Raw genomic sequence first — 25,929 nt, forward strand, 5'->3', positions numbered from 1 at the left:
ATCACCTCCGCCACGCCTACCACGAATCCTGCCATGTCCACCATAACCAAACGACAAGAATAACAGCTATTGTATTTCCTGGATTCTTCTTACCTTAACAGGCACTGTATCAAATGCTTCCTACTTAATCCTCACAGTTAGTATTTTATAAAGTGAAAATAGCGAATTTGAGGTAGAGGTATTAGGCAGTTTGCCTGGGATCATAAAAGCCAGTAGTTAAAACAGGCAGGTTTCAATCTTGAGTATTTCTGATTCCAAAGTCCACACTTTCTCTAATATCTGCCACTCCTTTAAATGCACAGACAGCAAATTATAATAAGTAAAATACCTATACAATGTATGTAGTTAAATGGAGGCAACAGCTGTTAGCATTTGATAGTTAAAAAAAAACAAACAAAAAACTGAAGCACCAACTAGATGTACAAGTAGAAGAACATAGTTTTAAGGATATAAACATGAAATTTAAGGGAGAGAATCAGATAGGAGCTATAAGTATGATCTGGGAGTCATTCACTTAGAACCAGAGTTGAATCAATGTAAGGAAGCCATTCAAATAAAGAAATCAAAAAAGGCAAAAAACATGAATTTATGAGATACTACCACAATTAAGACCAAAGGTCCTAGACCTTTTTGTTAGAAAAGCAGTCTGTGGTAGGGATTGAACAGTAGTGTGTCAGAGAAGCTGAAAAAGGAGATCATTTTTAAAAGATGAGCATTTAATAGGGTGTCAAGACGATAGTCTTGACCGTTAAATGCTAGTTCTCACATGAGACAAGAGACGGACACTAGCTACTGTGAAGCTTGCAGTCATGTTTGTACGATGCCTCTTGGACGATTACAATATTTTAACCAGATTCCATACTGTAGACAATTATCACTTACTGAATTGAATTGTCCTAAATGTTCACTTGTTTGTGTTCTTTGTTCAGTACAAATTTATCAATCTAGAGTCTTATACAAAGCATTCATGTTATTGTACTGTCCAAATCTTGACATATTTGAGAGTGAAGGTTGGTGTTATATATAATTATAATGTCACAAAAGGTATAACCTGGGATGGATTCAGGAAAACCAAGATAGAAGATCACCTTAGTCATATATCTACTGAAGAAATATTTTAGTACCCCATCTAGGCTACCTCAGTTGAAATCCTGGCTCAGGCACTCTGTAGCTGTGTATAATAGTAATAATAGCCATACTTATCCTATAGGGTAATTGGGAAGAATAAACACCCTATGCAGATAAAGCATTTAATCTAGTGCTGAGCACATAACAAAACCATCAATAAGTGTTAATTTTATTTAAGTAATATATCCTTTATGTTCTCAATTGGTCATCTCATTTCAGGCACTTAGAAAAACTACTGACAGCATAGGATACAAACAGAATTTAAGAGACAAAATATTTCACCATTAGCCACACTTTCCTGAAAACAAAAAGTAATCAAAACACATTTTTCTTAAACAAATACATTCTCCAAACACAAGCCAAGAATATGCTTGGCAGGAGCCAAGAGAGAAACTGACATGAATCAACTTGCTCTGCTAATTTCTGTACTGGGAGAACCTTGAACATATTAGGAGGGTAAGACAACTACGTTTCCATACTGCTCTCCTTGGAAAATTGTTGGAGAGCTGCTGGGTTGTTGCAAAGGATCCATAAATCCATGTCTCCACTAAGCATTGTCTGCAGGCACATACTTAACATGATGTGAAATTAACAGCCATGCTATTGGGTTAATAAAAAGCAGATTCACTAAGAGCTTTACAGATTTAGTTTTGAAACTAAACAACTTGAAAGTTGTTTGCCCCAAATAGAATGCTAATTCTTTTTTTATTTTATTTTATTATTATATTATGTTAGTCACCATACAGTACATCCCCGGATTCCGATGCAAAGTTCGATGCTTCATTAGTTGCGTATAACACCCAGTGCACCATGCTAATTCTTAAAGATTCAGAGAACCCATTGACTAGAACCAGGAGCCCTTCTTCTATGAGGGGCCAGGTAGTAAATATTTCAAGGCTTTGTGGGCCATACAGTCTCTGTGACAACTACCCAACCCTGCCTTTGCAATGTGAAAGCAACCACAGATGATATATAAATAAATGACTGTGGCTATGTTTCAATATGGACACGATCATCTGAATTTCATATATTTTTCACATGTCAGAAAATATTCTTCTTCTTTATTTTCAACCATTTAAATGTATAAAAATAATTCTCAGCTCATGAGCCATACAAAAACTGGCAGCAAGGTGGAATTAGTCTGCTGGCTTTAGTTTGTTGACCACCCTCAGCCACATAGATACAACCAGGGAGAAAAGCCTAGCAGTTGACTATGGAATTATGAAAGCAGGTTATAAATCACAGATTAAAAGAGAGGTATTGAGAGACCCAAATAATATACTTGAATAAACTTCTCTAGGTGTTTTTTTTTCTCCTTTGCCTAGAACATCTGATGTGCTATTTTTAGGTATGGTTCTTCTTCTCATACTTCTATACCCTCGTATACATAAATTCTAATGTCAAGTGTTCCATGCATTCCTAAACATATGCTGCTTAGAAACATAAGGCAGATTTTAATGTTCTTTCTTAATCTTAGAAATGATAACAACTGGAATGAAAAAGAAATTGTACCTTTTATGACTTTCATGCTAGTCTTGCATTTATGAAATTTTATTCTCAGCATTTTAATATAGCCACTGATGTACATAATACCCAACTTATCTGTAATGTCTAGTTGAAAATATTCACAAAAAGATGAGTTAAAAATTCTAACACCTTCAAGATAAGACTTTAAAAATATCAAAGAACAGGAAATCTATTCTTTAATTACTCCTGATTTAGGATGTGCAGATTGAGACATTATGTTCTTGTAAACTAGCAGAATAGATCTCGTCTATTACAGGTGTACTTCTTCTTCATGAAAATGTGCTTTCCATTACAGGGGAAAAAGAGACATTTAATGCAAAAGGAGGCACTTAAAAAGTAAGTTCTTGGTAAGGAAAAAAAAAAGAAATTTTCAGGATAAAATGAGTCTATTGCAGTTCATCACATGTCGTTTCTTCTTTTAATCCAGAAAACAATAGTTCCACTGAGCATTCAGTTTTTGTTGGGATGGTGATTCCTTGGGTAAATTTTAAAACTTATTTCACAATTTTCTAACTTAACTGACATGACAGGCACCTGAGGCTTCTGGAAATATTGTTTAAGTAAAAACAGCTATAAACGAGTTTTCCTGCATAACAATTACTTTTTGCTTGAGGATAAAGCCACGAATAAGAACCTCTCACCTTTTCCTAATTTCGGAATCCACAATAATCTGCCTCTTCTTTTGGGGAGGTGGCGGTGGCAGTTCCTCTTGGGCATGCTTTACCAGAATTTGTTCCCTCGTGGTCACCATAGTTACCGTTTCCATTACAGTTGTCTGTGTTAGTGATGGCTGAGTGGTGGTGACAGCCTGTGAAATCTGCAAGAAGTATTGAAACAGAGGTCACACACTGCTTGAAAGACTTCAGTAAAGCTTGCTTGGAGTGACGAAGGAAAATAATGAGAAACTGTTCCTGCTTGTTGGTAAATTGACCTTCAGATCAAAATAGCACCATATTGAACCCAAATCAAATTGTTTTATCTGACTCAAGTTATGTTGACTTAAATCACAAAGGAAAGTAATCTCAAAACCGGTAGTAAACTTAGTGTCTCTTCAATATATTGGTCAAGCTATGGAAAATAAAGGGTGAGGGGGGAAGGAGCAAAACTTAGGGTGTCACCCTGACAGTTAATTAAACATGCTGTTTGAAGTGTTTATGACATTAATGTAAATTTTACTAAGGTATCTCGGTGCCAATTTCATTGCCTTGACTGACTACAGATGTTTATTAGTGTGTTGAATGCATGTGTGGCTATCATATATAGTAATTAGTTATAGTCCATACATTTTTAAACAAAATCATATGAACTTTACAATAAGTGACTTTTTAATCAAATAAGTATAATGTCCTTTAAAATTACAATAAAAGGTTAACACAAAGCGCCTATTCATTCAGTACATATAAGATGAACATTATTAAAAGCTAAAAACACACCACCGTTGTTTAATTAATGAGTATGTTAAAATATTTGAGTCTCCAAAGTTAGCATTAAAGATACTTCCTGGGGACGCCTAGGTGGCTCAGTCGTTAAGCATCTGCCTTTGGCTCGGGGTGTGATCCCAGGGTCCTGGGATTGAGCCCCGTATCGGGCTCCTCTGCTGGGAGCCTGCTTCTTCCTCTCCCACTCCCCCTGCTTGTGTTCCCCCTCTCGCTGTCTCTCTGTCAAATAAATAAATATAATCTTTAAAAAAATAAATAAAAAATAAAAAAAATAAAGATACTTCCTGGCTTAGAATCACGCTAACCTTCTGTTCACACTTTTAAAAATTATCTTTTAAGCATAAATCAACACTCCTTGGAATAATACGGTGTGTGACCCAAATCGTGAAAGGCCATCACCTCAGTAAATGAGCATTACCAGAGTAGCTATATAATGGCGAGACACCCTCCCTTCCTTCCTCAACCACCAACTCTGTTTCACAGTCCTCCTGTTATTAGAATTGAATAGGTACCTGTTGAGATGTTAATCATTATTACCCTTCTAGCAATCAAATCATTTGGAAGAACTTATTTACAAAGAGACCAAAACAGGCCTGCATTGGATCCACTTATAGGTACTTAATATGCACAGAGCCAGGGATCTGGCTGAGATCAAAATTACTTTGACTGACTTTCCTTTTTTTTTTAAGATTTTATTTATTTGACACAGAGAGAGACAGCAGAAGAGGGAACACAAGCAGGGGGAGTGGGAGAGGAAGAAGCAGGCTCCCAGCAGAACAGGGAACCCAATGCGGGGCTCGATCCCAGGACCCTGGGATCAGGCCCTGAGCCTAAGGCAGATGCTTAAGGACTGAGCCACCCAGGCGCCCCTTGACTGACTTCCCTGAACTTGCCAAGAAATATGGAAAGGGTTTAAGATAACCTCCGTGCCTCACACATGACTGATTCCTTCAATCGGAGGAAATCAGAGAAGCCTCAGGATCTTCTTACTGCAGCTTCCAAAGAGGCAACTGACAGCGGAGTAATGAAAACTTTTGTCACGATGTCTTGTGTAAAAATTGCTTTTGACAAATACATTTTAGAAGTGCTACCCTTACATATGTCAAGGCCTTAGAGACTTCTATTTTGGTAGACTAAATAGTTTTTTTTTAAAGGACATTAAGAGATACTGAGTTTCTGCCTGTGTCAAGACAAGTTTTATATTCTTTAAGATCTCCATAGATTCATTATTTAGAATCCATCTTTGAGCCTTAAACAATAATTATATAGTCCATTGACAAGTTACATCAAAATGAAAGCAGAAAGTTACACAGCTGTTAAAAAATGTGTAAAATATATCCTCAAACCTAATTGTCCTCAACCCAAATGATCATTACATGATGAAATTGAGTTCACCTTTAATCAAAAAAAATGTCATTTTTAAGGAGGATTCCAAGAGCATTTAATTTTTTCAGAATAATATTTTTAACCATGAGCAAGTTTTTTTGCATACAATGATGGCTTGAAGAGAATACAGTTCAGGGGGAAATTTTCTAATTTTGAATCTGGAGGCACCAGAATGCAGAAATTCTAAAATGCAAACATATTGTTTACAGTTGTACCTCATGTTATGAAAGATTTGTGCTACTGGATATTTGGCTGTGAAGTTAAATTTCTGTAGTATTATAATATTTTCTCATTGATACTTATGAAATTGGATAGATGGGCCCACTGAGAGTAAGTTAAGGAGAAATGGCAACATCATATACTATGAAAAGACTTTTAGATATATAGCAAACCTTCTAAGAAAAAACAATCATTTTTAATAAAATAATAGTAAGACATAAATCTGTAATTCATCTACACTATACTCATTATTGTACTGTAATTGAAAATACTTCTTCATTTCCTTTGGGATGGAAGAATGAAAAAAAAAAACTGTTCGTTGACCCTAAAACCATAGGATATAATTTGTTATCTATAACAAATTAATAATTACTTTCAAAACCTATTCCATATAATCAGAATAAAAATTAAATGGTCGTATGCTATATTTCCCCATGGTTTTTAGTTATTGACTGTAAACATTTAATTATGTGTTAGAATCATTAGAAATACAGACAAGAAGGGATTATGGAGGTCATTTAGTATAACCTTCCATTTACTGTAGGATTTACTACTCCCAGAAGCAGATAACTCCTTCCAAAATATGGCAGGCTAACTTCCCATTGGCAAAATTTTTTTGCACCTAGTAGGAGCCTCCCTTATTATGACTTGGTTCATTTAAAGTTTGTTTTGAATCCTGAACCAACACAGAGTAAGTTGAGTATTGTTTCTATCCAACAGTCTTAAAGATCTGAAGATTGATAATCACGACTCTGATAAATCTTATTTCCAAGTTTTAAAATACCAGGTATTGGCTAGAGTTAGATTTAATCTGATTTTAGTGCTCCAAAACCTAGGTTTCCTGGCTTTGGACATCATATTTAATTAAAGCAATCTAAAATTGTATGAGTTATTCAGTAGCTGAATCATGTTTTAATTAAATTCCAACCTGTATTCTATATGTATCACTACAGAACATTCAGAAATGAATAAAGTGGAATCTTGATTTTTAGAGAACTTACAGTATAGTAGTGAAGGTGACAAACACACATATAATTGTGAGACAACAGTGAGTGCCTCATGAAAACTGTAAGTATGCAAAATGATTACCTGCACTGAACATACAGTAATCAAGGCAGTTTCTTTTTAAATGTTACAAAAACAAATTCCCCTCGCCCAGTATTCTCGCATTTAAATGTATCTGATGCTACAGGCTGCATATAACACTTATCCCTGTTCACAGTATAATGGAATAATGTTGGAAACAACCTAATGTCAGCAGGTACTGGCTTAAAATAAATTATAGTACATGCATGTGACAGAGTTATTGTAGATGTTTCAAATATTTGCAATGTCACTGGAAAATGTTTATAGTACTGAGTAAACAATGCAAATGATGGTTATGTTTTGGCTGACAAGGCACAGATAATTTCTACTGTGGACTATCTATTTCCGTATTTTTTCTATTTTCCAACTTTCTACATCAAAACATTTTCTGCAAAATGTTACGTCTGCAGGCAGAGAAAAATTTCAGAATTTTTCTGTTCAAATTGTTGTTTCGGGTCTATCACACCTATGTATCTTTAGAACTATGGAAGTATGTCATCCAAATACATTAAAATAACTGAACATAGGACAACTGAAAATCTATTAAGAATGACTTAATGCCTCCCTTAAAATGTTGGATGGAGCAGGGTCAAAATTATAACATAGTTTGAGTGATATTCAACAAACTTCGAGTCTACCTAACTAAACAGTCATTCAGTCGCCTTCCCCATTGTTACTTACTCAAGTATAATTAACATACAGTTTAGCTTCAGAGGCACAAAAGAATGATTCAAGAATTCTATACATCTCTCAGTGCTCACCAATACAAATGTACTCTTAACTCTTAACTCCCTTTACTTATTTCACCTACCCTGCACCCACTCCCATTTTAGTTATCAGTATATTGGAAATGACTTTCAAGTGTCCTCATGAAAATAAAATACATTTGTTTTTAAAAACTATTCCCTTAATCTGTCAGTTCATCATCCAGTAAAAATGGAAAAGAGTTTGTTTAGACTTCGTACAGTGATTAAAAGTGGGAGTCTTTGAGTCAGGCTCCCCAATTCTCAAATCCCAGGTCCAGAGTTCACATATGGTAGCATTTAGGGTAGGTTCATTTGCCTCTCAGAGCTTTGATTTCTCTTCTTCGTGGGTAAAATGGAATGATAATGCACCTCTCACAAGTGTGTAGTCACCAAAGTCCCCTCACTCAAAGAACCCCATGCTTGGTTTCATGCTCTGCTGTCACACTTTTGACATTTTTAGTAATATTTGAACAAGCCCTGCATTTTCATTTTGTACTGGGCCCCACGAGTTATGTAGCCAAGCCTTAGTTTCAAGAATTACATTATGTAATGTCTGAACACACACACAAAAAAATGCGTTCTCAATACATATTAGTAATAACCACTATATTTTCTAAATGTTTGTAGAAAATTTAAATATTTTTTTCTACTGAACCTTCTTACTTAGGAGGTTACCTATGTTAGTTTCCAAAAGTTAAATTTTCCCATTCTGGGAGAGACTGGAAGAGCATTTGCCCACTCTCTTGATAGTTCTACAGTATACATCTTCTTTATAATAAGGTTATATAATTTTGGTAGTTCTGGAGAAATCAAAACTACTCTCAAACAATAAAATTCTTTCTTGCCATCTTCTCTTCCATTTGTTTAAAAACGCACATTTCAAAAAGGAAAAATATATGTGTACACTGAAACCCGATTAAATAATATAAAAGGGCATACAATGAAAGGAAACATTTCAACCACTGTCTCTGGTTTCACAGGGGTAAAACGTTGTCTTTGCCCCCTGCTCTTACATTTTAAATTAACTTTGTGGGTGCTGTTTTTTTCTTTTATTTTGGTTATATTCTTAACTGCATCTTTTAATTTTCCAATTAATTATTTAAATATTCTTGCCTTTATAAGTTCTTTGGGGTTACAGATTTCTACTTATTGAATATGAGATATTCTACTGTTTGAACATTTAAAGAAATTTACTAAAAGAGATTCAAGCTATGAAGGATCAGTTATCTACTTTACCTTATCATTTTCATTATTATGAAAATACTAATACATGTAAGAATACCTACCAATTACAAAGCTCTTTGCATGTCCCAGGCATTAGGCTAAGAGCTTTGCATTCATTATCTTACTTAAAATACTTAGAATAGTACATGCAATCCAGGCTTATTAAGTGGTAACTGCCATTACCTCATGAACCGAAGAGTAAATACTATTATTACTCCCATTTTATAGATGAGAGGTAAAATTTTGAGGCAGATTTGACTTGTAAGTGGCAGAGCAAAAAAATGTAAATCCAAGTCTCAATGTTCCTTTATCCCACTCTTAGTAGGTATGTTCACTTGTTCAGATTTCTGAATGGTGATTTTCCTTTAAGTGGAGGGTATGTTTATGCACACAATGGCATATGATCATCTTTCAATGCCCTTCAGCTCCTGATAAACTCTAATTAAATTTGGGAAAAATAAATCAAATTAAATACACCTGAAATTTTTTAAACAATCCAGTCAGGTTGAACTGTGGATCAGAGTTCCTTGTTGTGGCGTTTTCATATACATAACTTTAGAGTGATCAACTGACTTTTAATGGGTATGGAAGAATTATGGTTCTATAGTTTAAAATATACTGCATAATCATAGCAACAGCTTTAGCTGATAATTGGTAGCCAGACTTAAAACCATCTCCATAGGTACAGTAGCACAAGGCTCAAATATCTGATGGTGTAAGGATTTACAACTCTAAGCAAGAGAAAGAATTTATACGCTGAACTTTATGAGAAGCCTAGAGCAAAAGATCAAGTGCTCACAAAGGAAGGTGGGTGATTAATCAAAAGTCTATAAAATACCCTATGACCAAGGACAGAGGAATTACCATAGCTAAGCAGAGCATACAAGGAGGGCTAAAGTTCATGAAAGTGGCTTGGTAACTAAATTTCATTATTAATTAATGTCTGGTTTTGATACTGATCATAAGGCAATATAACTGCTTGAAAAGATAACAACATTGGAATCATGAACACACTTAAGAGTCCATATTCAAAAGATACCAAAAAAGAAGTAATTCTATTTGAAATAAAATATTATATAAAAATTAAAAAGGTTTTTTCTATAAAACTATCTCTTCAATTTCATGTATTTTGTCCCTCACTTCATATTATCTTTTGTATAAATTGCCAGAAAGAAGAGATTCATGTTGAACTCAGGATTGGTATTAAACACAGATCTTTTTTTTTTTAAAGATTTTATTTATTTATTCAACAGAGATAGAGACAGCCAGCGAGAGAGGGAACACAAGCAGGGGGAGTGGGAGAGGAAGAAGCAGGCTCATAGCAGAAGAGCCTGATGTGGGGCTCGATCCCATAACACCGGGATCACGCCCTGAGCCGAAGGCAGATGCTTAACCGCTGTGCCACCCAGGCGCCCCTAAACACAGATCTTGAGCGACCCTGTGAATTAACTGCATCTGCAAAAATTCAAGAAGCAATGACATTTATTTTTTCTGATCTACCTGACCTTCCTCTATCTGACATGAAGTAATGAAACACATTCTTTAACTAGGGATGCAGATGACCAAGTGTATATTGAGGGGAAATGTGCATTTTTCTTTATGCGTTATTTTGTTTATTGTCAGTAGAGAACAGATGTATCATATAGATGCTGAATATTTTATCTTCAGAGTATTTTAAACAGTATTTAAATAGTATTTGTGATGAGTGAAATCTACTTGTTTCAGAAGTCAATCTTATTTTTACGGGAAGAGAATTTTGTTTTCATTATCATCTTCCAGCTGACTCTGAGATTGATAGAGAAGAGATAGTTGAAATCTCTTCACCAATTACTCAGAGTTTTTCATAAAATTTCAAGCAAAGAGAAACATACCACAGGCATTTAGACCTGGAAGGACACTATGGAGATCTTCCTAGCCCAGACTTTCCATTTTATAAATAAGGAATGAGAATATCCAATAGTTGACTCAGCTCTTGTGTCTTAAATTTTCAGTGCCTACAGCACTTTACGTTGTTGTAGATAATGAATTTATAACATAAGAACTATTACACTGAATATACAAGGCCCACTCTCAAACATTTACTTCAGTTGGAGGTAGGAAAAGGATACAGTTAATTTCCAAAGTTATTTGAGCTATAACTTGGAAATTTTCTAATACAACCTTTAACCCAGCTATTAACTAAAAGATGCTCTAAAATTCAAGATGGTTAGTCCATGAATCTAGATAGTCCTTGAATAAGACAGAAACCTAAAATAAGTCAAAGGATTTTCTTTTAATTCTAGGTATTTTTTTAATTGGCATCAGGCTGATTAGGCTTGGAGAACTTCCAGGAACCATTGAAAATGGTTGTCAATGGAAAGGCCTTAGAGTATTTTTAATTAAAATCATTGGCAGGGGTGCCTGGGTGGCTCAGTTAAGCATCTGACTCTTGGTTTCGGCTCAGGTCATGATCTCAGGGTCGTGGGATCGAGCCCCACATCAGACTCCACACTCAGCAGGGAGTCTGCGTGAAACATTGCTTGTAAGGCAATAAAGAAATGTTCATCTTAATACCTCTGCCTCTCTGTATTTACATTTCTGATATTACTAAAAATACCAGCTTATTATCTTCAACCATGTTTTACACTACACACAATCTGGCAAGAGTTTTAAAACTCTCAGGAGGACATCAATGATATAAGAATAGACAAATACATACATAATGATCACTTTCTCTCTTTCAGCATCTGTGACTATAGATAGAGAAATACACAACATAAACATGTACTCTCATGTTCAAGGAGAGGAGGATTCTGGGCACGTTAATTTTAGCTTTCTGATATCTGGGCTTATAGTTCAGAACATTGCAAAAATTGTCAAGAGAAACATAGCAAAATATTCAGGAAGTGGGAATGAGATGTATAAACTTACCTGTGCCATAAAATGTCCCTTACTCCTGGCAAAGGAAATAATTTACTCTACCAAACAACGACAAAACTACAGAACTTTTGGATTCATCTAGATAGATGTATTTTTACATTTAAATGCCTAATGCCAAGTTTCATATAAAATACCATAGTAAATTATAAAGCACATGAATATTATGCCCTTTCCACAATATATATGATTTCAGTTAAATGGGGGAAAAGATTGTTTTAAATCACTAAAATTATGTATAAGTTTAAAGTATTACCTATAATGAATTCTTGACTATCATATTTCCTAATTATAATCAAGATAAAAACATGTTCATCAGGGTCACAGCATTTAGAAAAAAAATAACTGTGTAAATTTCAACAAGCATATTTATAAAAAATTTAGAGGACACAGAGGGTCATTTGAGTTTTTAAATACGTCAATCAGAGTATGTTTGATTTGTTCTCTCTTCTCATCTTAAGAACCCACATAGCAAGGGTTATTTTCTTCCTAACTTTCAGAAACAAAGTATTTCTATTTTCTTACACTGCCTTCTCATCAACTTAAGCGTCCTCAGCTTGTGTCCAGGCATTATTCAAGCCAACCCTGACTTTGAAATGCAAGAGAACAGCTTCACAGTTGATTTTTTCCATATTTTGATCTCTTGCCATGCTACTGTTTCAAAAGGTCAAAATCCCTCAAAGCTTTGACCTGAATAGCAGTCCAAAATTCGGGCACGCAATGTTCTTTATGCGAGAACAATCGGATGCCTTGTCATCTCGGTCACCATTCCTACATCCTACTGGATTTTAACCAGTACCAGATTTTGCTCATTCTTTAAACCAATCATTTAAAAGGATTTTTAGGAGACTGCAATATCGAGTCATTAATGGGATGGTTTCTCACAAACCCCCCACCCCCTCAAACATACCAGAATGTGTGCACACAAGACAGCTTTGTTCTTCAAAGTCACAACCTGGCCCTCAACATTCTTGGACTTCATCCCATGTAATTTTGATCGAGTTCAATTTTACATTCAAGAAAGAAAATCAAGGGCTTTTTTAATTATAAGATACTATTTCATGGTTCACTCTCTCGATCACCTTTTCATTACTCTGTCCTCCAGTAGCTTCGTTTTTATCTTTCTAAGAGTCCCAATTCACCCCAGCAATGATTTGGATTTGGTCTATGATAGTTTCTTTTGGGGAAAAAAATAAAACAATGATGAAATCTGAAATATGAACTGTAGAAAAGCTGAAGCATAGTGTTCTAAAAAGCAACTTGCCTAATATAAGTCTACTTACCTGTTTCTAATCTGGTATAGTAGTGCATCAATGTTTGAAAATAAAAATTTTAAAAATGATATTGAACTACAACAAGCCCTCCAGACTCACTAAATCGGATGCCCTATATATCAAGAGCACCAGAGTTGTTTTTCTCCCCCAAAGTGCTTTCATGTCTATGACTTTATTTTATCCTCATCATATCCCAATGGGCAAATACAGTGGATACATGTTGTACTGTATGTTGGACATCATTTTATAAAGAATTATATGAACCAGGGCTAGTGGTGTTTTATTACAGGTTTTGAAAAGTTCAAAAATAGGAAGGTAAGTGCCTTGGGTGGTAGTCTTATAATTTTTGACCGTTAAAAATGAGGTTTCTAAGTTGTTGTTTTGTTTTGTTTTTACCAACTAGAATAACAAATCAGTAACATTTTGAAGATACACACAACACTCCTTAGAAAGTAGGCTTATTCCAAGGAAGTGGGTATATTTAAATATAGCATTGATAGCAAGGTCTCTATTCTCCCCATTTCAGGCAGCACTGTGGAAAACCCACAATGTGGGGATGGGCACATATGCCACTGTCTTGTTAATTCAAAGTAGTTTTTTTTTTTTTAAATATGGTCTGCAGACTGTATCAAAGGCTGCATACAGATTACTGGTTTACTGAATAAGATTCTCTGAGCATGAGATCTAGGACTTTGCATCTTAATCAGTTTCCCAGGTGATTATTATGCAGACACAAGTTTAAAAACCATTGTATATAATGCAAGTGAACAAAAGCATGACCTACTGTTAACAGTTACATCTTCCTAAATATACCCCTTTAAAGGGATGCATTTCTAAATAACTTTCTTTGTAAGGCAATGCCAATCCTTCTGAATATGGTAAGTGACCATTCTACAGCAGCGCTAATCTATGGAACCAATGGATACATATCGGAATGATATCATTGATGGTTTAAAAAGTATCAAATTTTCTAACGTCTCACAATTTATTACATAAATGCCAGTGCTAAGGCAAAGTAACCACGGCTAGATCATATACAATAAGATGAATCACAATGTCATTTTAAAATCACTATTAGATCAAGCAACTGATAAAAAAAATACTCAATGGAAAACAAACAGAATTTTAATTACTGTCCAATAACTGCATAGGAAATTATTACAATTTACATTCCTTCAAATTTTAAATTTTAAGTATGAATTTAATTTCAAAAGGGAGGTTGAACTGTGATTGAAAATCATATATGCTGCCTGATCCTATTTTCTTAAATTATATTTCTGGAAGCAATACTTTTTTTATAATAATTTTTTTATTATGTTATGTTAATCATCATACAGTATATCCTTAGTTTTTGATGTAATGTTCCTGGATTAGGAACCAATACTTTAAACTTCATTGCATCTTTCAACAAACATTTCCTAAGTCCTACTTATCAGATGTCAAGTGTCAAGAAGACAAATTCCCTGTACTGTCTCATAACAAAGGAGATAACTGCCTAAAGCTACTGAATGTGGTCATTGCTTTAATAGAGATGTACGCATGGTGCTTTGAGCCATGAATTGCAAATGATTAGTAAATTTAGCTTCTATAATGTAAAATAATATGGCAGAGTACGTTAAATGCCATTATATATAATGTTAATATTTTGAATATTAATGATTCCACCATTTAATAAAATCAGATAATAAAACTTTCTACTTTAAAACCACCCCATTTTCTTTAAATAACCAAAACTTTAAAAATTCTTAATATAAGACCTCATTATGACACTACAAGCGTAACACAGATGCTTTCCTAATCCACAGTCTATGTGTTTGTGTTATGAATCAACTGTGGCAGAAAGAACATCCAGTGATAAGATCCTTACTTGAAATAACAGAATGGTGTCTCCTATGAAATCAAAGGACCTAAGCCCTAACAGTGCTCCTATTACTAACTTCACCTGGACAATTCATTTTTCCACCCTAACCTTCATTTTTCTCATATGAAAAATGTAGGGATCAACGAATAGCGCTCCAGTTTCTAGAAATCTAGGATTTGGGGTTAGGTTGTGAGACATAGTCCCCGAGCCCTTGGTCCAATTGCTCTAAATCACTCCCATCCTCATTTCCACTGAACTGGATGTGACTGTACTCTAAAACAGTAACTAGTTCAGTCAGTTGGCACTCACACCTTCACCTCGCCCACATTCTCCAATATCAAGACAACCAAGAGACCTGTGTTTTTTCAATTGAATACTTGGCAAAGACCAGTCCTGTGATATTTTTTGTAGGGTTATAACACTGCTCTCTTAATGAAAATTTCAAAAAATCTCAAGGATGATTTATTATAGAGTAATTAGTATCACTAACCTGTGCTGAACTTTTTTCAAGTTTTTGGACTAAATTATCCCAACGCTGGGCGAAGTTGTCCAGCCATGCTTCCATCTTTTGAGCTACCAATGTGTTTTTCAGTGTTGAAAGAAGATCTTGGTTGAGTGAACAGAGTTTGTCCATGGTTTGCTTCTTCTTTTCCAGATCTGTTTTTAAGGCCTGTTAAAACAGGAAAGAATACGTAATAAGCGTAGGTTACAATTTCTAAAACACTATAGTCCAAATTGCTTTTGCATGTATTTTCTCACTTGTATAGATAAGACTGTAATCATGCCTGCAAAGGATCAAGAGCCCATAAGAATATAAGTAGAAAATTCTAATCCAAATAATGTTCCCAAGAAGTTTGAAGGAAAAAAAAAAGTCAGATGTAGCATAAACACCTAGTAGAGAAACTTAAGAGCTATTTAAAAATATTTAAGAAACTTCCAAGTAAAAAAGTAGTGCTGCTCATAGGGCAGTTTACTGACTTTTAAAGTTTTTAAGCACCTGTTATTCAATTAACATTTGGCTATCTGAGTAATTATCTTCTAAAGCTAATTTTAAAGCCCATTAAGTAAGAGAACTAAGTAATCGAGTGTGACACAAATCCTTTGGCATCACTTCGCATGTTTTCTAAATACATATGTGTTTTATGGAGTAATTTTTAGAACATTCATATTTTCAAAGTCCCTTTGAGTTATGAGGGGTTACACACGCCCTCTGGTTGATATGGAATGAATAAACAAAGTGGCTGGTATGAAATCAGTAGGTCAGGACAGCTGATTCTTTCATTTTATCCATTAAGGTTACCCTGCACTTTGGAAAATTCCATTTCCAGCTCCCAAATACTAGTCCCTGACTTACCTTGTAAACACAGAGTAAGAAGAAAGAAAGGAGAAAATTATCCTACAGCCCCTTTACAATCCTCTCTTTCTAGCAACAGCAAGTACAATAGACATAAACTAAACAGTGAGACCTGTCTTTCCAAATCAAATGTCATTTTAAGAACAACTAATATTACACACGGCAAAAAAATTATCACAAAACAGATGTACCAATCGCTCATGAACTGAAGTGTCATACACACAAAGAAATCAATACCCCCCCCACCAAAGGATACTTTACGTGGCTCATTTTGGCCTGCCAACTGCACGGACAGCTCTGAGCTGCAGAAGGCTCTGGTGTCTCCTTCAGTCAGCTCATCCTTTCTTCAGAATCTGCTTTACCTGGAGTACTTTACACTTGATTCTTAGTGCGTGCTGCTTTTTAAGATATAAAAGCTAGTTGTGAAGTTCTTTCCTACTTTTCCTCAACACTTAAGTTTTTCACTATTTTTTTTCAGTTTGAAAGAATGTAACAAATCAAAATATGAGTTAAGATTTATAAGTAGAATTCATATCAAAATAAACTTTCAATGTGGGAACAAAGTAATAGATGGGTTTTGTCTATTGATTTTGTTTGTTTAATTCACAGGTTGGCCCTCCATTAAATTTAAATGCGTACTTGGACTAGTAGTGAAACAATAATTTAACTCCCTGGCTAAAGCTGAGACCCAAATTTAAATCTGTAGATTCCTCCCATTCCGTCATGGTGTCTCATTTTTTCTTTTTTTCTTTTAACTTTTGGCATGCATTTGTTTTACTGCAAGCCATTTCAAGGTTTTTTGTTTTTTGGTTTTTTTTTTTTTTGGAAAAAGTTATAGAATTAAAGACATTTAAATGCATTTAAAATATAAAGATGTATATACAATCCTCTTTGGCTTACTTTCTCAGGGCTTAAGGAGCTACTTTAAATAGCTATATGTGTAAGGCTCAGGGGTGCACCATTCATTGTTTAAGCTAAATATGTAATGATTTGGAAACATTTTAGAACAAGGATCTGAGAGTTACATTTGAAGAAGAGGAAACAATCTGTGTTGGAAATTTATGGGTAACTTCATGTTACCTAAACAGTTTCTCTTAGATGATCTATAAAACTAATTGGATACCCAAAGAGATTTAGCAGCAAATGGAACTAAGACACCTGTGTTAAAATTAAGCCAAATGAAGAAGCACTTGGTGAGCATCACAAAAATAAAAGGGAAAGTCAAATCACCATTAAAGAATACCTTAGGGGAAAATGAACTCAAGGTAAACTAAGAACATTATTATAATGACATTGTGGAATTACTGAATCAGTATATTTTTACCTAAATATGTATGACAAGAACACTGTACCAAACAATGCTTCTAGCTATTAAATTTTCGATCTGCCTTTTTTAAAATGGTGATGGCAGGTGAGTGGTTCAGTTTGTTTTCTCTTGTTAGGGGAATGTTTCCTCTTCTTGGGGAATGTTTCCTCTCATTGGCTCGCGTACTCTCTCTCTCTCTCTCTTCATGATCTCCCACTACCTGAAGGACTCTCCTACCACAGCTAACAGAAGGAGAGGACAGGAAATCCATGACAGCATTAAATTATAGTAATGAATTACCTTCTCCCATCTATCCTTGACTGTCAATACTTTTATGCTTGGAGTTTATGTATGAATATTAAATGACTATGATTTAATTGTTATTTATTATTAGGGTATAAAATAGATATCTTTCTGCCTATCAAAAAGTGATCACAGGTCTTGGAGTGCCAGAGAACCAGAGAGCTCTGGAAAACTCAGGAAGCTCTAGAAAACTTACACACAGAAGAGGAAGGCCAGGATTTTAAAAGAAGAAATATATTTTCATTTTTCAAAGAAGCCAAGCACCTGGACCTACCTCCAAGATAAGCAGGAAGGTACAGTCAATAAACTAGACTAGGCTAAGGAGTAAGGAGAGACAGGAGGCAGAGAAGCCACTCAAGAAGACAGAAGAGACATAGTCTATCTGGTCAACAGCAAAAGATGATTTGAAGTGCAAAATGAATATATCCTTACAAAAGGCCCAGGAATTCCTTGAGGGAACACCAGAGTCATGTGGAAACCTTGCTAAAATACAGATTTCTGGGCCCTACTTCCAGGCTGTATGAGTCAGCAGGTCTGGGATGAGACCTAAGAATTTGCATTTCTAACAGGCTCCCAGGTATTGCTGATGCTGCCAGTCTGGGGATCACACTTTGAGAACCACTGATTCTACTTGGATGAATTCTTTGAGGGTAATGACAGAAGGTGAGGCAAACGTATCAAGTCCCAGTACAATGGCACTATCAACAGGGACTTGCTGAGCTACCATAAGCACGTACTCCAACCCTGCCATGTGTCCCACAGCCACTTGAGACTGTCCTCAACTCCACAGTACTCCTGTATTCCCTGCACACCAATGGCTCACAGACCACCAGGCTTCCCAGAGACGTCCTTCCCCGCAAACCACCACCAGTTCTCACAGCAGCTTCACACTTCCTTTCAAATTGGGGCCTTGCCAGTATAGCCTACATGATTCCACCAGCCTTGGAATTCCCCTCATAAGAGTCACCATTTCTTCTCTCCTTTCCTTTTTATCACTTGTAGCAAATAAAAAGTCAGTTTGACCACACAAAAATTAAAAAAAAAAATAGATCTACATGGTTTGGATAAAAGCACAGATTTAGAGGAAGTGAAATACTTGACTCCTTAGTTCCCACCTCAAATGAAAAGTAGGAGATCCCATGGGCTATTAGTGATAATATTTCAAAACAAATTACACTGATTATAAATAAAAGAGAGTTTGAGCACACTGTTTCTATACCTAGGTATGTAGTAGGAACTGGTGACAGATGGTACCTGTTTTGGGTCTCAGATTGTGACATATTTTAATGAACATTAAATTCTTATTCACTGCCTGAGTCAGCAGGGGAATTTTACCTCAAATTCTAGACCAGCTGTCAGGTTTTGTTAATTGGCTTAAACTATCAAATGGAAGACTTATACAAAACATATTTTCACTTTGTTCACAAGGTGACATAATTTGAATTTTAATCATATTGGAAAATTATTGAGACTTTGCTAAAAGAGCATTTTCATGGTCCTGAGGCTAGTAAAGTCTTTTGTTCACTAAAATGTCAACATAGTAGCACATGTCGCTCCAAATGATAGTTCCCAATTGCAGTTCTTTTTTTGTCAAGGAATCAAATGATATGAGGAGTTTTGAAATAGCTTAACAGGGCTGGACCTAAGTCTAGATACCTTGGTGCTCAGTTTGACTCTACTATTAACGTTCTATGGTATCTTAGGCATGCACGTATTTTTTCCTGGGCCTTGATATCTTCTGAAATAACCTGTCTCGTTCCTCCTCTTCCTACCCAGTGCTACTTAGTTCAGTTCTACTAACTGGTCTCCTTCATACCAAAGAATATTCCAGAAATGCAAATACAATTGTTATCAAATTCTCAGTGCCTTCCCATCAGCTGCAGAACAAAATTACAAACATATCACAGACATTTTTGCATTCTTTTGATACAAACAGAGGTAACTTTTCTGAAATCTGTCTTTAGTGGTCAAATCACTCCAGAAAGTATTCTTTTTTTTTTTTTTGAGGAATGAATTATCTTCCATAACAAGCTAGCTTGTAATAACAAGTAATACACTAGTGAGTCTATTTTAAATTAAAAACCTAAGATTAGTAACTATGGAGCAAAAAATTGTACGACACAAATAAATATTTGGTAAAACAGTACCAATTTAACTAGGGAAATTTATTTAAGATTAGCATTAAATAATTTAATATATTATACAATACCAATAAGGATATGAATAGATTTATTTAGGTAAAATTATAAAACATTATTTATAACAGACCTTTGTTTTATATTAGAGTTAACATCAAGTTGGCATTTAACAGAATTGCTCTATCAAAAAAACAAGAAGAAATTCTGACTATGGAATATTTTATTTGAAAAGCTAAGCTCTTGGGGCACCTGGGTGGCTCAGTCAGTTGAGTATCCGACTCTTGGTTTCAGCTTAGGTCATAATCCCAGGGTCCTGGGATAGAGCCCCACATAGGGCTCTGTGCTCAGCGGGGAGTCTAAGGTTCTCTTTTTCTCCCTCTGCTCCTCCCCCTGTTCATTCTCTAATAAATAAATAAATAAAATCTTTAAAAAAAAAGAAAAACTAAATTCTTAATATTACACTGCCCTCTCCTTTACAGCAAAATAATAAAGCTCACAGTGGAAGAGAAGCTTTAGAAATCTTTTCTAGGGGCGCCTGGGTGGCACAAGCGGTTAAGCATCTGCCTTTGGCTCAGGGCGTGATCCCGGCGTTATGGGATCGAGCCCCACATTAGGCTCCTACGCTATGAGCCTGCTTCTTCCTCTCCCACTCCCCCTGCTTGTGTTCCCTCTCTCGCTGGCTGTCTCTATCTCTGTCGAATAAATAAATAAAATCTTAAAAAAAAAAAGAAATCTTTTCTAATCCTATATTTCAACTCAAACGGAAATGTCTTATTGAAGCCCTCCCTGATGGCTTTTTACTGCGAAAGTTCAATCATTTCTCAAAACACACAGGTACTTATAATTAATGCCATTTGGGTTGCTTTAATGTGTTTTTTTTTGTATTTTTCCAAACAAAGGCATGAGCCCCTTATATGAGAATAATCATCTCTTATCTTCTATTTCTCAAAGAATTTAATTTAGACTATTACTTTAGAACTATATAATATTTTTTTATAATTTTATTATACTATGTTAGTCACCATACAGTACATCCCTAGTTTTTGATGTAAAGTTCCATGATTCATTACTTGCGTATAACACCAAGTGCACCATGCAATATGTGCCCTCCTTAATACCCATCACTGGCCTATCCCATTCCCCCACCCCCCTCCCCTCTGAAGCCCTCAGTTTGTTTCCCAGAGTCCATATACTATTTAGAGCTTTCTAGGACATTCTTAGTGTTACTTTTTTATTTTAACTGAAATCTTCTTCCAGGTATTTTTTTCAAAAGTACAGTTTCGTTTTGAAAAACACAGTTGCAAATCTGTCTGTATTTTATGGAATTAATGTTCATATTCTTCCAAAATTCATGAAATGAGGGCTTAAGCACCCACTGTGGAAATATCAGGGGATGGGGCTTTGGGGAGGTAATTAGGCTTAGATGAGAAGGTGAGAGGAGAGCAGCATGATCGGATTAGTGCCTTTCAAATAAAAGGAAGAGACACCCGATCTTCGTCTATCTCTGCTGTGTGAGCATACAGCTAGAAGGTGCTGTCTGGAAGCCAGAAAAATGACCCTCACCAAGAACCAAACCTGTCAGCACCTTGATGTCATACTTTCGGGCTTCCAAGAGTGTAAGAAATAAATGTCTGTTGTTTAAGCCATCCAGTCCATGGTATTTTGTTACAGAAGTCTGAGATGACTAACACAAGAATTGGTAGCAAGAAGTGGGGTGCTGCTGTAAGAAATACCTAAAGATGTATATACAGCTTTGGAACTGAGTAATGGGTAGAGGCTGAGAGAGTTCTGAGGTGCACGGTAGAAAAAGCTGAGATCACCATGAAAGGATTCCTAAAGGCAATTCTGGTGGTGGCTCTGGCAGAAAAGAGGAGATCTGGAAAGTTAGTCTATGTTTTTAAAGAATACATAGGTTAAAATGGGTAAAAATATTGGTATAAATATGGATGGTAAAGGTCATTCTGATGAACTCTCAGATGCAAGTGAGGAAGATACCATTGGAAATGGGGGAAAGGATGATCCTGGTTATAACGTGGCAAAGAACTTGGCTGAATTGTGTTGATGTTCCAGCATTTTGTGGAAGGCAGCACTTGTGAGCAATGAAACTGGATATTTAGCTGAGGAGAGATCTATGCAGTGTTGAAGGAGTGGCATGATTTCTCTTGCTTACGGTAAATTGCAAGAAGAGAGAAATGAATTGAAGAATCATTTGGCATAATGGCATTAGAATTTAAAGATTTGGAAAATTCTCAGCCTATCCATATTGCAAAAAAAATGAGAAAATATGTTCAGAAGAGAACACTAAGGGTATGGCTGACTGACCATTTGATAAGATTAGTGTGGGTGGGAACCAGAGACCTAGTCAGCCATCTCAACAGAAGGCAGGAAGAGAGATGGAATTATACCAACAGAAATACTGCCAGCTGTGATGAAAGGAAATACAGAAAACTGGACAGAATGAAAGAAGACTGTCCAACACGTGCTATTGCTCAAGAAAAGGGAAGAAGGATGTAAATGATTCACAGATCCTGAGAGCTACCACTCCCACCACAGGCCCGATGGCAGGGCTAGCTCCTCCTGGGTTTCAAAGGGTAGGGCTACTTCTCCAGTTCATGGGGCAGGATGCCCCCACCCAGTAGTACCTCAGGAGTGGGGCCACTGCAGACAGTCCTGTGGGTAAGGCTGCTGCAGAAGCCCACATGAGTGGTGCCCCATGGAACTGAGGAGGCAAGGCCACCTTGCAGATTTCTGGAGGTGATGCTGCTACTCCAGTGGTCCTGAAGGGTACTTCATCAGTCCAAAGAGGATTATTCTCAAGGCTTAAGATCTAATGGAATTTTCCTTGCTATGTTTTAGACCTTTATGGGAACTATCACCCTTTCCTTCTTTCCTATTTCTCCTATTTAAGACTTCCGGGGCTCATGGGATAGAATTAATGTATTTTTCATGTAAGAAAGACATAAACTGGGGGAGGAGGGGGTCCATGGGTGTAATGTTATAGGGCTGAATGCTTGTGCCCCCACAAAATCTGTATGTTGAACCCTACCCCCATATACACACACAAAATGTGATGGTATCAGGAGGTAGGGCCTTTGGGAGGCTATTAGATTTCGATGAGATCATGAGGGTGGAGACCCCATATTGAGATTCATGCCCTTATAAGAGGAGAAAATGTGTGAGGGTTGGTCAAAAGGTACAGACTTTCAGTTAATAAGTACCGAAAATGTAATGTATAGCATAGTGACTGCAATTAATAACATACTGGGTATTTGAAAGTTAAGAAAACAGATCTTAAAAGTTCCCATCACAAGAAAAAAAAAACCATTGTAACTATGTGAGGTGATAGACGGTAACTAATTGTGGTAATCATTTTGTAATACATACAAACACTGAATCATTCTACTGTACTCCTGAAACTAATATAATTAATATAATTAATTTTTTAAAAAGATGGGGAAAAGACAACAAAGTTTCCACTCTTTCTACCACAGGAGCACAAAGTAAAAAGGTACAGTCTGCAAATCAGGAAAGAGGTCCTCACCAAAAACTAAATCTGCTGGCATGGCTGGCATTCCCAGCCTCCACAAGTGTGAGAAATAAATGTCTGTTGTTTAAGGCACCCATTCTGTGGTATTTTGTTACATAGCAGCCCAAGCTGTCTAAAATAATATAGCTGCCCCTATTTTAATTATGAAAATTTACAATATGATATAACTGAATAGACTGATTTAAGCACAAACAATGAACACATGGTTTAAGATTGGGAAGAATTATTTTTTTTCTTTTTCCTTTATTTATTTTTTTAATAATAATTTTTTATTTATTATCATGTTAGTCACCATACAGTACATCCCTAGTTTTTGATCCAATGTTCCATGACTCATTACTTGCATATAACACCCAGTGCACCATGCAATACGTGCCCTCCTTACTACCCAACACAGGCCTATCCCAATCCCCCACCGCCCTCCCCTCTGAAGCCCTCAGTTTGTTTCCCAGAGTCCACAGTCTGATTGGGAAGAATTAAAAGACCAAATAATGGGGTTAATGTAAACTACTGAGTTTGAAAAAAAAAAAAAAACACACCAACTTTCGAAAGCTAAAAAATACATACAGCCAGTTTCTGAAGACTTGATAACACTTCACTTTGATCCTTAAAACCAGTTGTGTGAATCTTGTTCACTGCATCTTCTTTTTCTGAAAGCCATGCACTAAAAAGGCACTGAAAGAAATCAAATAATTCCGAAAAAGAAAATAATTACTAAAGTAGATCATTGTATGTTTTCCTTTACGCATTTACCATCTCACCATGTCTTTCACCGATACAATTGCCCCCTTTGACTCACCTGTTCTTCAGTAAAACGCTGCCATTTTAGGAGGATGTCTTGTAAAAGAACCCAGCGATCTTCCGTCCACCTACAGATGTTTGCCCATCGATCTCCCAATACCTGGGGAAGAGACAACCCAACACCACATCAGCAAACAACTAATTGTTAGCTGAATTTCATTTAAAATTGCATGAATGGTTTGTGAAAGCATCTAATTTCGAGTCTCCTATGTATACTAGGAGTTATAAAGGACACCCTTCCTGCTTTTGCCTATAATTACATAAGCACTAGGCCTTTCATTTGTCTTAAGATTACTTCACTCACTCTTGCAACTGATACTGAAAAGATACTTACAAGAAGTCTGAGAGAGTTATCACACCACTATTTGAAATGTCTCCACAGCAAATATAAGAGAGCGAAGACAGAGATATAGAATTAAAAGAGGATTTTGCATTGATAGTATCCAAAATGGGTATCTTTCTTAGGTCTGAATAAACATTAAACATCCTAAAGAATAAAAGTCTGCTTACTAAATAGAATACCTAAAGACTCTTTTCTGAAGCAATCCCATGCAATTAGAATTGCTTAATGCCCCGATTGTAGAAGAAAATTGTTAGTGATTTAAATTACATCCACATGTAGACTTTAAAAAGTATGTGGATTATTCTTACAAAGTATTTAAATTCTCTCTCTCTCTAAACTATTCTAGTGAAAAAATTGTAATATTCCCTGAGTAGTAACTGCCCTATCTAGCATGTTACTTTTATGTGCACACACTAGTTTAACATGTAACATAAACCAATTACCAACAGTATGTATGTATGTATGTATGTAAGTACGTATTTACTGGATGCTGGAGACAAACATGTTTATTAAAGATACTACCAAAATTCTGGCAAACATTTCAAAACAGATTTGCAAACATAATGCTTTCCTTTTCAATTGGCAGCACTTTGAAAAGACAATATAAGACAACACAACTTGAATCAACAGTAGTTCAAAATCCTTACATTTTTGACCACGTAACTTGTTTCCACATGATAAAACAAATGATAGCTTAAATCAACATCAACAAACTCCATGAGATGAAAGTTTGTGCTGTTTGATGACTGATAATATTATGGTTAGATGTATCCGCTCTTTTTTTTTTATTCCTGACTCCAAAACTGAAAAAGAAATCTTTAAATACACATTTCATGTACATAATAGTTTCTTTGAATATCTCTCTTCAAAAAAATGCTTTATAGCAGTATATAAGTAGGTTACCTACATGTTTAATTTTATAATATTGTATCAAAACTACAGCTCTGTTACATTTTCGTAACATACTGATTTTGTCCAACATTAATAAAGCTGAAAACCCATTGAAATGGACATGCTCTTGTCTCCCACAATTCAAAAGCAATTTGACAGAAAAAGAAACCCCTCCAGTTGTTTAACCTGAGCGTTTGGCCTACTGAGAGGGGCAGCTTTTTTTTCCTCCATGTACGCTCACACCCACACCACCTCTGCACACATTCAAGTCAAGCACATGGATTCATACTCTGGGAGACCACAGTATGTTTCCCATTGTTCTACCCAAGTGGGAAGCATGTAGTTAATGATAACCACTCTAGGTACACAGCTAGCAAACACCGCAAGGCAACCATTGCAGTGGGTGGTTAACTTGCAGAGTGGATTTACTGTTCTAGATC

General features: G+C 35.8%; 1 protein-coding gene across 1 annotated transcript in view; it reads right to left on the minus strand.

Moving 5' to 3' along the window:
- DMD (dystrophin) overlaps nt 1-25,929 on the minus strand; it is a 2,070,581-nt gene that overhangs the window by 1,395,866 nt on the left and 648,786 nt on the right. The window contains exons 14-17 of the mRNA XM_034649821.1: nt 24,254-24,355; nt 24,022-24,129; nt 15,297-15,476; nt 3,297-3,472 (exon numbers count right to left, since the gene is read on the minus strand). Coding sequence (XP_034505712.1) covers nt 3,297-3,472; nt 15,297-15,476; nt 24,022-24,129; nt 24,254-24,355 — 566 coding nt within the window. The remainder of the gene's footprint in view (nt 1-3,296; nt 3,473-15,296; nt 15,477-24,021; nt 24,130-24,253; nt 24,356-25,929) is intronic.

This window comes from Ailuropoda melanoleuca, chromosome X (assembly GCF_002007445.2).
Source record: "Ailuropoda melanoleuca isolate Jingjing chromosome X, ASM200744v2, whole genome shotgun sequence".
Taxonomy (NCBI): Eukaryota; Metazoa; Chordata; class Mammalia; order Carnivora; family Ursidae; genus Ailuropoda; species Ailuropoda melanoleuca.